General features: G+C 46.3%; 1 protein-coding gene across 1 annotated transcript in view; it reads left to right on the plus strand.

The window, feature by feature from the left end:
* The window catches only part of NSMF (NMDA receptor synaptonuclear signaling and neuronal migration factor), an 84,420-nt gene that overhangs the window by 27,329 nt on the left and 41,234 nt on the right, over positions 1 to 15,857 (plus strand). The window contains exons 3-9 of the mRNA XM_085882292.1: positions 3,086 to 3,517; positions 3,839 to 3,914; positions 12,148 to 12,216; positions 12,488 to 12,540; positions 14,871 to 14,966; positions 15,389 to 15,534; positions 15,626 to 15,709. Of these exons, the coding sequence (XP_085738418.1) occupies positions 3,086 to 3,517; positions 3,839 to 3,914; positions 12,148 to 12,216; positions 12,488 to 12,540; positions 14,871 to 14,966; positions 15,389 to 15,534; positions 15,626 to 15,709 (956 nt within the window). The remainder of the gene's footprint in view (positions 1 to 3,085; positions 3,518 to 3,838; positions 3,915 to 12,147; positions 12,217 to 12,487; positions 12,541 to 14,870; positions 14,967 to 15,388; positions 15,535 to 15,625; positions 15,710 to 15,857) is intronic.

Below are 15,857 nucleotides of genomic sequence, written 5' to 3' on the forward strand. Positions count from 1 at the left end.
ACGTACAACGACGTATGGCAGTGTTTTTCAGCGTGCTCTCAATGTTATCAAAACTTACCCATAACGTATTCAACGTGTGCCAGCGTTTTAGAAAAAAAATTCAAAAATCGACATACGTTGGCTAAAACGTCAAGGTGTGACCGGGCCTTTATGACGACGTAAGGGAAGACCTATATGATTCGGGGTTATGTAAGATGGATTTTTTTGAAAGGCACAGCGTCTCAAAAGTCAAAGTGATGCCATGAACACAGTGGTGATCCATCATTTATCTTTGGACATCTGTCCGAGGACTGGGACCCTAATGACAGCAATGACACCCATCACCGACTCGTGTTGTGAACTTATTGCTATATTTATTATTTTTATTATTTTTTTTCCCAAGTGCCCATGTGGCAAATGTTGATGATCTTTCACGGTATGGTGCCCAGGAGCAAAACTTTTGATGCAGGGACTCCAACTCGCAATGAAAAGCAATGCTTCCTTGATCCTTTTACAAGTCCCTCGTGGACATTGTAAGATGTCTCGTACAGCTGAGGAAGGGTAGGTCGATCTGCACCTGGCTTTTGGAAGCCAGATTGGGGTCTCTCTTCAACGACGGCAAGACCCAAAAGTTCCAGGAATTCATTCTGAAAAGAGATCCTTTTGAGGCCACCAGACAGCCCATTGCTTCCACAGATGTGGAAGGGTCTTTATAAAGAAGAGGTTCCCAAACACCAATGGAGTTGATGAAAAATTATTTAAGGTTATAAAATAAATTTATCAATTTTAAAATTTCATCGAGTTAATGCGAGGCATTTTTAGCATTAATGTTTGTCCAATCAGGATTGGATATTTAAGCATGAAGCATTTTATAAATCACAATGAAATTTTAATTTAAAATCGTTGGACACATTTATTCGTTGTTTAAGATAATACCGGTGGTGGTAAAGCCAAATGAGTTTATTTCCGAGGCAATAAAATATTGTTGCGGACTCAGCGGTTCGATGTTCGCCACGAGGGTAAGTGCTCAGTTTCCTCTCGAATGACGGGTCCTGAGGCTGCCAGGCACAGATAACTCTGCACACCGGCAGGTTACTGGGCAACCATGAACATTGATGATTGGCCCGGCCAATCCAGGCAGGGTTACACGACTTTGCGTGATACCTTACCTGTGGATGGCCGAGTCAATTAGGGTCTCGTGTCCTCAGCGCACACTCGGCTTACTGCTAAGTGAGTCAGTGAGTGTGCACTGGCTAACAAGAGCAAATTTGGTGGGGTATAACTTTCCAGCGAAACTAATGTGCGGACCATGCTGAAGCAATGAAGGAAAAGACTAAATGAGTTGGGTACATTTATAACAAGTAATTTATTACAAGCAATGATGAGGAAAGTTATGTGGCATATTATAAAGGGGTTGTTCCCAAAATGTACGGCAGGGGAAAGCAAAGAATTGTGGGTGCATCAAAAGAAATGCAGTCATTTATAAAAGAGACACAATGCAGCGTGAACCCAATAATAACTTATGCAATCTTAACTTACGTTACACATAACAAGTGCCATCACACACACACCCAAGGAAGCTAAAGAGTTCAGAAAGAGGAGAAACAGTTGAAGTGTTGGTGACCTCATTGTACCTGGCATGGTTGATGGACCTACGCAACCCAATCGCTCAGGAAGAGGGAGGCCGGAGGAGGGAAGAAAACTGGGAGTGTTTACTGTGTGTGAAGTGGGAAGTGCAAAAATGTAGTGCAGCATGATGCAAGAGGAAGTGTGAGAGTTGTGAATCGGTAATTGTTACTCTTTTAGTTTGTGCGTCCACAGTGGACGAGACAATCAGATGGGAGAGAAGATGCATGAGAGCTTAATAAGGCACATGTAAGAAAATCTTTAAATGTATGGTTCAGGAGGATGACTGTGGAACGCCATCAAAGCCGAGCACTGATGACCCAGAGATGACCCAGCAACGACCCCCAGCAATGCTTGATTGCACTGCCTTTCAGCTTGGATGATGCTCTGGATGAAGAGACTTCATTGAATGGCTCTGATTTTCTCTTTTTTTATACAGCCCAAAGTGAAGGAGGAGTCAAAAAGTGGATCAAAAGAGACTGCAGGAGTTTCTGAGCTCCCCCATTGGTGCATAAATGTCACCCTGAGCCGTATCCACGCCCCACCAGACTCGGGAGCCGAAAATGGCCTCCGTTGCTTCTCAACTGGGCCATGCGACACAGCTCCATAATTTACATTGGCCGAGGGTCTTCGGAAGCGCTCTCCAGCCACAAACGTGCGCCAGACTCCATTTGAGCTTTGTTATCTTGCGGAGCACCAGGGCTACCTGGACGTCTGAACGAGCCCCAGCGCATATTTGCACTTCAAGTTACACACCAAAATACCCCGACTCATAATGTCCTTCATTCCCCGGGATCCTCAGAGACTGTGGTGAGAGTCAGGGAGCTAACTGTGGTTGGGGCAGTTTGTAGCAGTTGTTGTGAGGTAGAGGAAGCGCTGTGGCATTTGTGGTGAAGGCGTTGAAGTGTTGGGAGCGATTGAGGCGGTTGTGGTGAGGAGACTGAAATGGATGAGGTAATTGTGGCGAGGAGATCAAGCGAAGGTTGTTGTGGAGATTTTTAGAAGGCGTTGTGAGAATTATGGTGAGGGTTGTAGTATTGTGATGAGTGTGGTGAGGGTCTAAGATGAGGGGTCGGTTGGTTTATGACACACCGTTTGAACAGGAAATGACGCACGTATGCAACTGAGGCGATCGTTGCGCCTTCTTGACGCTTCGCGAATAGCTTTACTGGCCTGATGTGCATGGTTTGAATGTGAAACAAAGTGATTGAAATAAATGAAAGAATAAGGTGTTGAAGACCGAACTAAAAGCCCTACACAATGAATTTTGTCCCATGTACCCACAAGACGTGTGGAAAGGGCTAACTAAACGAATACTAATGAAATGACTGTCTCGGAATTGCTGTATGTTGAGTGCCATTGCCCTGGAGGGATGCCAGCTTTGCAGAGCCGCAACAATATACTTGGAACGTTTTGATCGAGGAGTGAATCTCTACCCTTAAAAAATGCTTTTCTAATCTTCAACTTGTGTCACCCAAAGCCCCCCAGCTCCTGGACTCGGGCCTCCTAACCGAAGCGACAGCAAGCAAGCAGCCCCCTCGCTGTGTGTCTCTCACTGCTTCAAACCCGAGTCCGTCAGCTCCACGGTCGGGCATGGTCACTTCGGCTTGTTCATCTCGTGGCTCTCCTCCACCGAGTTCTCCTCAAGTGTACACCATCCGCTGCAGCAAAGAGAATGAATCTTCTCCAAAGAGGACAAGTGAGAAGAGCCGTCGGGGGACCCTCCGCTGGCTGCGCGTAACAGGAGAGACACCAGAAGGCCAGAGCAAGGAGCCTTTTGGAGGCAAAGTCCTGGAAGCACCGGCTCGTGGTTTAAGTCGTTCATTTGATTTGGAAGATGAAAAAGCCATACAATCGGGCTTTCAGACTCGTAAGCCACTCCAACGGATGTACAGTATGGATCGCATTACCGGTGCGCACCCAAACCTCATCGGTGCTTGTAGCTGGTTCTTGGGGCCTATAAAACATTTTTGTTTAATTACACACCAAAGCATCATTTTTACGGGCTGGATAAATTAATGATGAGGTTTGTCATGCTTGAAAAGCGATAGGCTGATGTGTTTGTCATATGCTTTAGGCAAATTGGTCACTTGAGCGTATAATAGGCCTTCTGGTAAGGCAGTCATAAGCCGCAGGTGGGCCTTGCGACAAGTTGACGACGTAACGGTTGAGAGTGCTGAGGTTGTAGTGGAGCGAGACGGTAACTGCGAGGCCTATCTTGTTTTTGGTGCAGATGATGAGGAATGCCGGAGCTGGTTTCCCAGTAACAGCACAACGATGCTTCACAGCACAGCATCGACGCTGCAAGCGTAAGGCACTGCATCATTCACCCCAGCTTCGTCTCGTTCCGTACACATCGTCTTACAGTTCGTCAAGTCTACCATCAATTCAGATGGCTCTTGTGTTTATTCCTCCCTACTGAGCTCCTGCCTTTATGCCTTCATTATCTCTCCTGATTAGCACCCACCGTCCTGCAATCACCACTTTAACAAAAACACTCCGGTATGTAAGATCAAATTCAAACCTTTCAGTTGTGATTATTATCATTGACTGCTTTCTGTAACTCTATTATTCATCTTATTTCCTTTATTTTATGCTTTTAATTTTGTTTCTTGTATTTGCTCTTCACTAAGTCAAAAATATGTAAATACTGTAAGGGTCTGTAGCTAATTGGAAAAGGGATGGGGGCTTTTATGAAAATTTACCTTGAAAATAGGAAAGAGAAGAGAAATGAGGGTAGGAGTGTGATGGGGTGGGAAGAGTGTGGAGAGAAGGGAAAGAGGTTTGGAGGAGAAAGGAGTAAGGGGAGGGGGTGTAAGTGAAAGAGCAGGTTTGTACCAGACAGTGGAGGGAACGGTAGAGCGGTGGAGTGGGTATAACTTCATAATTGGGGTCTGTTTGCAAAGAAGGATGCAATCACAAACATGAATTTGGAGCTTTTTTTTCCAGGTATAACCCTCTGAACGTCATTGATAAATGTTGATGTATTAATGGTTGTAATGGTCAGTTGGGGTAGGAATTTTGGTGAACAAATGTCCCGAGAATCTCCCGTGATGGAGCCGAGTCTATGGGCTTATCACGTCGCCATTGCAGACAGGTCGGTGGTCTCTCTGTCTTCTACCGCCTCCTTTGTGGTCTTGCACCCTCTGCTCTTTCCGTGCTTTTGTGCCTCCAGGTTTCTGCTGGCTTCACACCGTCCGCCATCAACCCCCTTCTGGTGAAACTACCGAAATCCAGAATCAGTCCTCACCTCCACTCATTCATTCCTCTTTTATCCTCCCACCTGTGGAATCAACTTCCGCATCCTCTTCAATTGCATTCTTCCCTTCGGGTCTTCAAGACAGTTCACCACCATCTCAGATTGTCCCAAAACCAGAACCATGATCTTTTCTACCCTCGTTAACCCAAACCCACCCAAATCCCTCCTCCCTCCAATTTTCCAGTTTTTCCCCTGTACCCATCTTGCCCACCCATGCATGTGTGTTTTGCATCCTGTTTTTGTCTTGTGTTCTGATCCGTTCTGTGTACCAACTCTTTCACTAGCCTCCACTATGTACACAAAAAAATTAACAAATCAAGAGACTGCGGTGAAAGCATGAAAGCTGAAATGTGCTTAATTGGTTTGCTTCACACTTGACCTTCGGCAGAAGTCTAATTGCTATCCAATGCTCTTTTCTTTCCTTCTCACCCAACCCTGCACTGCTCACACTGCTGGTGATTGTGAAAGCACAGAATCGCGTGAGTACACGTACATCTGTTACTGAGCAATTTCCACCAGCCCTACATCATTTCATGGTCGCAGCGTGATCTGCATTGCTAGGTTGGTGAAATATTCGTTACTGGGTTAGCGAGCAGGATCGTCGTTGGCAGCAGACAATTACGACGACCCTGCGCTGGCATAGCCATTTGCAAAAATGGGTATGCCATTAACTGCACTAAAATTGTTTCCTTGCGGCTTTTCCATGCTATGCCATTAGGAATTGGCAAAATAGCACAGCTCCATAACATCGGAATGAAGGGAGCCAGCAAGTTCGGAATTTCATGTCGAAGAAAGTGTTTTCCCCCGGTTTTTGCATCACAACCCCTTCACAGGTCATGTGTCCATCCATCGGTGGAATGCCTAAGTAGTGCACAAATACATTTGGAAAGACTTGATTCCATTTGGACAGAAGGTCTTATAGCATGTTTGTGTTCTCATACCAGGATGCTCTGGACGATAAGATGTATCCATTGTGGCATAGCAGAAACATTGTGAGGCTCTCACAGTTGCACCAAGTGAAGGCCCACTTAGCCCGTGCAAAAATTGGTCTTCCATTGCTACCTCACTGAAAATCGAGCAGAAATATACCATTGCAAGTATCAACCGAAAATCCAAAGATCCAACGCTGAATACCACCAGTCGAGCATGTTTCCCATTATGCGAGGCTGCACAATTCCCCTTCCACCTGAGCTTGTTGCTCGTCTTGATGAACCAATCTCCAGCTTTTTAAATCGTGATCAAATGCTCTCACGTTGAGCAACTTGACATCTCGAAAGGGTGTTTGACATATTGTGTCACTCCTTTGTTCACCTTCTTCTTTTGGTCTCTCTCTCTCTCTCTCTCTCTCTCTCTCTCTCTCTCTCTCTCCCTCTCTCCCTCTCTCTCTCTCTCTCTCTCTCTCTCTCTCTCTCTCTCTCTCTCTCTCTCTCTCTCTCTCTCTCTCTCTCTCTCTCTCTCTCTCTCTCTCTCTCTCTCTCTCTCGATCTCTCGATCTCTCGATCTCTCGATCTCTCGATCTCTCGATCTCCCTCTCTCGATCTCCCTCTCTCGATCTCCCTCTCTCTCGATCTCCCTCTCTCTCGATCTCCCTCTCTCGATCTCGATCTCGATATCTATCTCTCTCGATCTCTCTCTCGATATCTATCTCTCTCTCTCTCGATATCTATCTCTCTCTCTCGATATCTATCTCTCTCTCTCGATATCTATCTCTCTCTCTCTCTCTTGATCTCTCGATCTCTCGATCTCTCGATCTCTCGATCTCGATCTCTCTCGATCTCTCTCTCTCGATCTCGATCTCGATCTCGATCTCTCGATCTCGATCTCGATCTCTCGATCTCAATCTCTCGATCTCAATCTCTCGATCTCAATCTCTCGATCTCCCTCTCTCTCGATCTCCCTCTCTCTCGATCTCCCTCTCTCTCGATCTCCCTCTCTCTCGATCTCCCTCTCTCTCGATCTCCCTCTCTCTCGATCTCCCTCTCTCTCGATCTCCCTCTCTCTCGATCTCCCTCTCTCTCGATCTCCCTCTCTCTCGATCTCCCTCTCTCTCGATCTCTCTCTCTCTCGATCTCTCTCTCTCTCTCTCGATCTCTCTCTCGATCTCCCTCTCTCTCTCTCTCTCTCTCTCTCTCTCTCGATCTCCCTCTCTCTCTCTCTCTCTCTCGATCTCCCTCTCTCTACCTTCAATGTAACACATTGTAAAATGAAATTATTTTAAAATTATGGCTTCTGGCCATTTATAGCTTCTACTTGAGATCATTTTTAGTCATCTTTGCTGAGAATCTGTAGGGAGGTCATCGGGGTAATCAAAAAAATTACTCATACGTGACACATACTATGTAGGCATATACTTAATTGCAAACCATCGGTTTGCACTACCTGTGAAACGTCACCTCCAGGGGTTTTGGGGAGGTGGCTATGCACTGCACAGTTAATATGATCATTGATTTTTAGTGGAGCCAAAGGCCAGAATAGTTGGTTCAATGTGAGTTGTGGAGGTATTTCTGGTAGTAAATAATATGCCACCATATACCAGCCGGTTTGAATCCATTACAGGAGCAAGGCCTCCCTTAAGTTATGTTGTTGGTTGTTTGGTACACACCTTTGGCACACACAGCATGCTTGACTAGTGCGGGTTGGGGAGAGTGAGCATGCACTGTGGGAATCGGTGGAATTTTCCGATTAAAAATCAGTTCTTGAATAAGGATATGCATCTTTCACCACTCAACCAAACGTTTGGGAATGTGTTGAATGACAACTTAAAGCGTTTTCTTTTATTTTTTCCTCTGCCACCAGAGGTGGGCGGAGGTTATATTTTCACCCCTGTCTGTTTGTTGGGTCGCCAAAATAGGTGACCCTTATTGTCAATAATTCTGTCTGTTTGTTTGGATGTTTGTTCGTTTGACATCAGCATAATTGATAGTAAACGTGGGCCGATTTTGACCAAACTCGGGTGGTAGGTACATCTTATGACCGAGTGCTTTGGAAATTGTGATGGTTGCTAGGGACGCTTTGGTTCCCTCGCAACAACCGAAAAACCTTCAAAATCGGTATCGTTCACGTGAAATCAATTCCGAAAGCCATTATCCCACGTAGGGTTATGAAATTTGGCACGCATTATCTACAGGTGATGCTCCATCAAATATATTCCGGTTTTTGTGATATATGGAATACTTTACCCGCAGCGCCCCTTACAATTGGGGTATGCGTGAAAATTGGCAAAAATTGAAGGCCCCCGATCGACCAGGTGAGTGCATCGATACGAATGAAACTTTGCAGGTTCATGGTACTCAATGAGTACAACTTTGCTTCAGGACATATTGACCGATTTCGCTTAGGTCAGGGGTCAAAGGTCAATTAGTGCAAAAATCGATAATATGCGAGAGCTGGAGGTGCCTTCGCGCCAAATGCTACTCCTCCTTGGGTTATGGTCGGATGGTCATGAAAATTCACACTAATCATCTGGAATACATTGTGCACAAACGATCGAGCCGGATTTTCGATTAAGATCTTTGTTCACCCGCAGCACCCCCTCGAACTTTGGGGATTTCCGATTTCAAACCGCATTTTCGGTACTTTTCATTCAAATGGATACCGAGTAGTTATCAGCAGATGGAACTGGACGAGATTTGATATGCATAATCTTAAGATAATTCCCTATGTGCTATATGACATCCATTTGCTCTTTATCTTATTTATAGTTTCCATGCTCGGCGACCCATCGCCGCCTACCGGCTTGTCTGTTTGTTTGTCTGTTTGTTTGTTTGTTTGTGTGCAGGATATCTCAAAAAGTAGTGGATGGGTTATGACAAAACTTGGTGGATGAGTCGGTTAGGTGGCGAGAACAAGCTGATTTGATTTTGTTTCAAGTTCGAAGCCAAATCCGGCCTATCAGTGAGATACAAAATGTAAACTAATCAGCCTGGCAGAGGTATACGCTCTACCAAGTGTTGTTCTCATATTAGTTTTTGGAGAAGTTTCCGAAAGGATACATTTGGTGTGATTAAGACTTAACCACAGGTAGAATTAAAAGCAATCTTTTGTTATCGCTACAAAACTACAGCATTAAAATTACTGCTAAATGTCATGCAATCCTTTATAACTTAAAGATAATCCCCAAAGGGCAGAGGAGCTCCTTGTGAGCCAACAGCCATCCATATCTCGTGCCCAACTGTGTCTGTGGACGTCCTCCTGCAGTTGGGTCACTTCTTATTAGGAGGTTGGTGGCAGGATTTGCACTCTGGCCACCGTAAAACCCTTCATTCCGCAAAACACAAAAACGCAAAAAAATCTGAAAACCCACTCCGTGGGAGTACCTCCTGTGCAGCTTCCCTTCGCAGGGCAGCTCACCGGATGACGGGATTGGGGCAAAGCCTTCGGGACCCCAAATCTTTGATGATAGGAGGGAAACCATGGGGTAACATCCCTGGGTCAGATTGCAGGAGAGTGTGTCGGAGTGGTGCTGAGGTGTCGTCCACCAGACGGCGGTCTCCTTGGGTTAACGTGAGGCGGTCCCTTCGGGTGGGTGCTTGGAATATCCTATCCCGAAGAGAGGATGATCACCTGTCTCTGTTATCATCTGAGCTCAAGCGTTTGGACATCGGGATTGCAGCTCTCTCTGAGGGTCAGAGACTGGATTGCGGTGAGATAATGGTGGGTGGTTACACCTACTATTGGTCTGGTCTCTCTGATGGTTACCATGCCCAAGGAGTTGCTGTAGCTGTGTCCAATAAGCTGACCCCAATGATAATTGAGGTAACACCGGTCAACGAGCATATTATGAGATTAAGGATTCGTCACTCTTTAGGTGTCATTTCCCTGGTCTTTGTCTATGCTCCGACTGAGGCAAGTGACTTCACCGTGAAGGACACATTCTACGCCACACTCGAGTCTGTGGTTGATCAGTGCCCCAGACCAGATACACTTTGAGTCTTGGGGGATTTCAATGCATCGACTGGAACTGATGGGGGTGGTTATGAGACATGTGTTGGTCCCCATGGTTCTGGAACTGTGAACCAGAATAGCACTAAGTTCCTTGACTTTGCAAGAAGTCATGGACTTAGGGTGGCTGGTTCATGGTTTCAGTGCCCACAAGCTCATCGCTGGACTTGGTATTCCAACGCTGGCGGTGCGGCAAAGGAGATTGACCATGTCCTCATTGACGGTCACTGGAGGATGATCCAGAACTGCAGGGTCTACCAGAGTGCTCAGTTCCTCAATACTGACCACCGGCTTGTTGCAGCAACTCTAAAGCTGCACCTTAAATACTGGACAATGGTACCATCCCAGCCGAGGCTGGATGTTGGCAAGCTCAAGGATGAGAGAGTAGCTGAGGAGTTTGAGAACAGGCTGAGTGAACATTTGGGTGTCTGGGTGCTTTGGGGGGTCCTGAAGGGTTGTGGAGCGCCTTCAAGACCACCGTCCTTGATGTTGCCGGTGGATGTCTTGGAACTCACCGCAGGGCAAAGAAGAATTTTGTCGTGCATTGCGTTCATCCAAGCCCATCCCTCGGAGCACTGCAGTTAGAGCAGAGAGTGGTAGGCTCTTGACAAAGGAGTCTGAAGAGAAGGACCGCTGGGCCGGTTACTTTGAGCGGATGTACCAGGCTGATCCACCAGCTGTCGAGTTGGACGTCAAGGGTGTTACAATCCCTGTTGCTGACCCTCCAATCAACTGTGGTCCACCTTCGCTTGTGGAAACACGGGCTGCGGTGAACCAGTTGAAACAGGGTAAAGCTCCAGGGATCTGTGGCATCCATGCTGAACTTCTCAAGGCTGGTGGAAATGCTGCACTCGTGTCGTTGCATACAGTTTTGTGTTCTGCCTGGAACACAGGCATCATCCCAACTGATTGGAAGAGGGGCCTTGTTGTTCCTCTCTGGAAAGGGAAGGGTGATCGCCAAGAGTGCAACAACTACCGAGGGGTGACACTGCTCTCAGTGCCGGGCAAGGTCTTTGCTCGGATAATTCTTGATAGGGTTCGCCACCATCTGCTTGAGCACCAGCGTCCAGAGCAGTCAGGATTTACACGAAAGAGGTCAACGATTGACCGTATCCTTGCTGTTCGTGTCCTCGCCGAACGCAGACGAGAGTTTCGGCAGCGTTTCGGCAGAGACTATGTTGATCTCTGTAAAGCGTTTGATTCAATGAATCGGGATACCCTCTGGAGGATTCTTGGTCTTCGTGGGGTGCCACCAAAACTGATCGATCTGATGTCTGAACTCTACTGTGGTACTGAGAGTGCTGTGAAGTGTAGTGGTACCATCTCTGACTTATTTCCAGTTGTTACTGGAGTTTGTCAGGGGTGTGTACTGGCCCCCACACTTTTCAGCACTTGTATGGACTGGATTTTAGGGAGGATGTCGGAAAGATCAAGCTGCGGTACATTGTTTGGGAATGTCAAGATCTCGGACCTTGATTTCACAGATGATGCAGTCATCTTTGCGGAGACTTTAGATATCCTTTTGGGGGCCCTCGAGGTGCTGAATGAGGAGTCGGAGCCGCTGGGATTACGGGTTTCTTGGGTCAAAACTAAGATACAGGCTTTCGGTGACATCTTGGATGCTGCTGTCCTGTCTGTGGTGAGGATGTTGAGGTCGTGGAGAGATTCACTTACCTCAGCAGTGTTATTCATGTCTCTGCTGGCTGAGTCAGAGGTCAATATACGTTTGGGTTGGGCCTGCGGAGTCATGGATTCACTGGATCATGGGGTGTGACGCTGCCAGTATCTGTACGGGAGGACGAAAGTCCGAGTCTTCAGTCCTTGGTGCTTCCAGTCTTGCTCTATGGATGCGAGACTTGGACTCTGACCGAGGATCTGAGACGGAGACTTAATTCCTTTGGTACCAGGTCTCTTCGGAGAATCCTTGGCTATCGCTGGTCAGATTTTGTGTCCAATGAGCGGTTGCTGAGAGAGACTCGGATGATATTTGTTACCTGCATAGTCCATGAGCGTCAGTTGCGGCTGTATGGACATGTGGCTCGTTTTCCTGACGCTGATCCTGCTCACCAGATTCTCTCAGCGAGGGAGTCTCATGAGTGGAGGAAGCCAATGGGCCGACCACGTGCCTCGTTGTTGCAGCAGGCTGACCAGTATCTCAAGGAGATGGGGATGGGCCTGGCATCTGCCTGGGGGAAGGCCAGACGGAGGCCCCTGGAGTACTTGCGGAAAGTGGACTCATCGACGCTCTGTTCTGGCACATGCTCCCATACCTGACCTGGCCTGACCATTAACTGATCAATAATATATGGCTTTGTCTCCAATTTTCCTCCTTTCCATTCCAGAGCATTCCGTGGATATGCAGAACGGAAACGTCGAAAAAGAGATCTGGATCCATCGGCCTTGGTGCAAAGGTGAGCGCGGCTCGTCCTTGACGAACCCAATCCATGGTTGTTTTATGTCTCGTCAGGTTTGGACATAAAACGTCATTCTGCAGACAATGACACCGTATGAGAGGCAGAACGTTCTTGACTTCTCACCTTGATGAATGCCCATGTTGAATAAACTCACTGAAAGATGACGTGTCTGTAGATTTAAAACAGAATCTTGTGCTGCACAATTTTCTTGGCTTGTACTTTTCTCACCTTTGTACCACTGCACTCATCTACACCATTGTGTCTGCAGGAACTTCCACAAACATCTCCGTATGGTCGGGCGACAGCGCGGACGAGGTGCAGGTAGGTCATTCATTGGTTTTCCTCTTGTCTAGATGTATATTGTCTTTGTGTACGAGTGCAATTTGGCATCAGGCTGTGCCAGTTCAATCTCACCGGTTCTGCCTTGTTGTGACGGCGTGAGGCACACACCTTCGAAGTGTGTGCGTGCACCATTAGCTTGACAGCCACACACACTGGGGTGTCCTTGAATAACAAAACCATAATGCAGTACTGCTTACCTCTATATTGTGTGAACGTGTCCTCAAACATCAAATCCACCAACTTTTCCAGGAAGGCATCCCCGTGTCTATCTGTAATATTTATGATACATGTGTGTCATTTCGGAAACCTTTCAAAATCCCCAATACCAGTGTCCTTCACAGCCTTCCCATGTCCTTCATGTAATGTTTGTCCCACCATTTCATGGGCCTTGCCCATTGAAATTGCCTAATTGGACTTCTGTTATACTTATACCACCTCACATCTGTGACCTGTGCCCTTCATGATACCAAACCGGTTTCATAATTGGTTTCCATCTCAACTTGTTTGTCTATACAGTACAGGTGTTCACATCCATTTTACACCCTTTTGTTTGTCATCAGATTGGCAGTTTATCTTCTCAGCAAATAGTTTTCATGGAATGTTTTGGGGAAATAATGATGGGAGGGGGAGGGGGGGTCGTTTCACATGAGTAATGAGAGTTGGAAAGATAGAAACAGCATGGATCGCACTTAATGCACCTCTTATAATTGTCTGTGATGAATGTCTCATGCTTTTTGTGTACATTAACAATGCATTCTCCATTCTGTGATGAGTGAAGAGTAAAAATTATAAATTAAGTACAAAATGTCACGCTTACAAAATGAGTACGTCTGGGTTTTCGACTGTCAGTCCTTGGTTGAAATCCTCGAAGGGGCACGAAATTGATCACGAGGTCATCGATTCAACGCATCATTATAGCGAGTTCACTTTCATGCGATGATTAATTCAGTTGTGTTCTAGTAGCAATGGGGACAGCGCGAGACACACGAAATCCGAATATTAAATAAATATTAATGAACTGACCTCACACAAACACATTCATATCAGGATTAGGTCCTTCAAAAGCATCGGTGGAGTTTAAAATGAGTGGTGCAGTTTATAATGGTCCAAGGATGACCTAGTACATATATTACATACAGGACAAGGACATCAATGTCCCTTTTCAGGAAATTGCAATCACATTCGTTGACACAGCCTGGGTATCCATCCCCTTACTGTAGTTATTCTCTGCAGACTACTGTCAGAACTGCAACCAACTATGGTATATGAGAGTATAACTCTGATATACCGGAGTTCTAACTATCCCATTTTTGCCTGGGAGGGCTGGCAGAATGATGTAGAGGTATGCACACTCACCTCTGAGCTGTCAAGCCTGGGTGTTAATGTCGGTCAAGCTATAAGCTGTCATCCTGGTGTCTTGCAGGCAGGGCGAGGCATCAATATGTGTGCCGTCCCTCGGATGGACGTTAAACTGGATGTCCCATCTGCCAGCATTAGTTGGTGGGTGTTAGATATCTCATGGTGTCCTTCGCAAAGTGGTCAAGTTATCGCCGGCACCATGAACAAATTCCAAATTCCTGTCCTAATCTACAGAGGGCGTCAGATCAGTGGCACAGACCCCCCCCCCCACCCTTCAACTAATGATGCCACTCATAGATTGGTTAACAGTTCCAAAATGAAGGCGCCACCATCCACTACAACTGCCAACCAGGCAAGGCTCATATGTGACATTTCGACCAATGAGGGGTTTTCATCCAGGATTCAGATAAAAACAGTATATGGGGATTTCACCCTGGGGGGGGGGGGTTCATCCTGGGTTCCCAAGATCATGAGCTAGCTCTTAAAATGGGATGAATGGTCATCACCAAACGTTTCGGCAAATCAATCGATCTTTTTGAAAACGTACCTTTATGGAGCGTCAGTTTGAGGCCGAACTATTACACTAAATCAGCACAATCGGCTATGATTCCGCCTTTGCAGCTACGTTCCATCATTCACAGCCTTGCTGTGTTACACTTCCACAGGTTGTGGTGAATGGCGTTGATATATAATTAAAACATGAATTAGCAAAGCGAAATGATATAACGGCACCAGCAATGACCACAAACCGATGTGTCACTACATTATTGAAGCCAAACTCAACTAGGTCATTAAATGTGGAGCATTGAAACAAGATTGATTGGGAAAGGAAATATCGAATTGCTAGTTAGAAAGCCATTTTGAGCAACAATAACAATCCCCCCCCCCCATGTTAAGGCTTACTAGAATAGCCAAAGTGGGAATAATGTGTGTTTATCATTGTCTCGCAGTTTCTCTGGATCGCCAGGACAGTCGCGACGGACGCCTCTCAGCTTGCGGAGAGATTTCCCAATCCAAGTCCGACCCGATCCTCGATTCTCGTTTCTGTACGTCGTGCGTACTCGTGAGCATGCATTTTGTGGGACTTTGTCATCGTGCATAGAGTGCTGCACATCGAGTGTAAATCCACAATGGAGTCCACAGGGTCTCTCGATAGATTTCACCGCGGGTCATTCGAGCCTTTTCCTTTAATCAACGGTACAAGCAGGCATGAGATTCATGGGTCCATTTTCATTCCATCAGTGATGCATTGATGCCTTTTTCATGAGCTCCCCATATCCATTTCTGTGTTTCTCTGACTTGGTTCATTTACCTTCACCTTGTTGCAAAAGATTCAAAGTCTACAAGTCACTTTTAACCCCATAAATATATGCTCCGTGTGTTTTGATTAACCTGTCATGGAACATTTCCAATCAGGAGAAAGCAATGGAGCGAGCAGCAGCTGCACTATACTTTTGCTTTTTTTCAGCATCTCAAGAGGAGGGAACAAGGGCTGGCGGCAAGTTCGGGCTGAGGGACCCGGTGGTCGACATCAACAGCGTTAACTGGGATGCCGAGAAGGAGGCAGAGGCCAATGCCTGCAAAGGAGCTGATTTTATCCCCCCAAAGGTCATGGTGAGTATAATGGTGAAAGGAGTCATGTGAGCTTCAAAGGTCAAATTATACCTTCATTACAAAGTACGGTTTCTTTTCTGCCTATTTGCAGCTGATCTCCTCCAAAGTGCCAAAGGCAGAATACATTCCAACAATCATCAGGAGAGATGACCCCTCCATCATCGCCATACTTTATGTAAGAATCGCTTATAGAATTTGACCGGAGAGGGTGAAATTGTAAGATATTGTTTGCTTTGTATTTGAGGCTTCCAACTCTCTTTTCATCACTATATCTGCTTCACTGATTGTGATCATTTGACAATGCCTGAATAAATGTCACAACT

The sequence above is a fragment of the Eptatretus burgeri genome, chromosome 5 (assembly GCF_056783735.1).
Source record: "Eptatretus burgeri isolate ZD-2024b chromosome 5, Ebu_testis_v1, whole genome shotgun sequence".
In the NCBI taxonomy this organism is placed as follows: domain Eukaryota; kingdom Metazoa; phylum Chordata; class Myxini; order Myxiniformes; family Myxinidae; genus Eptatretus; species Eptatretus burgeri.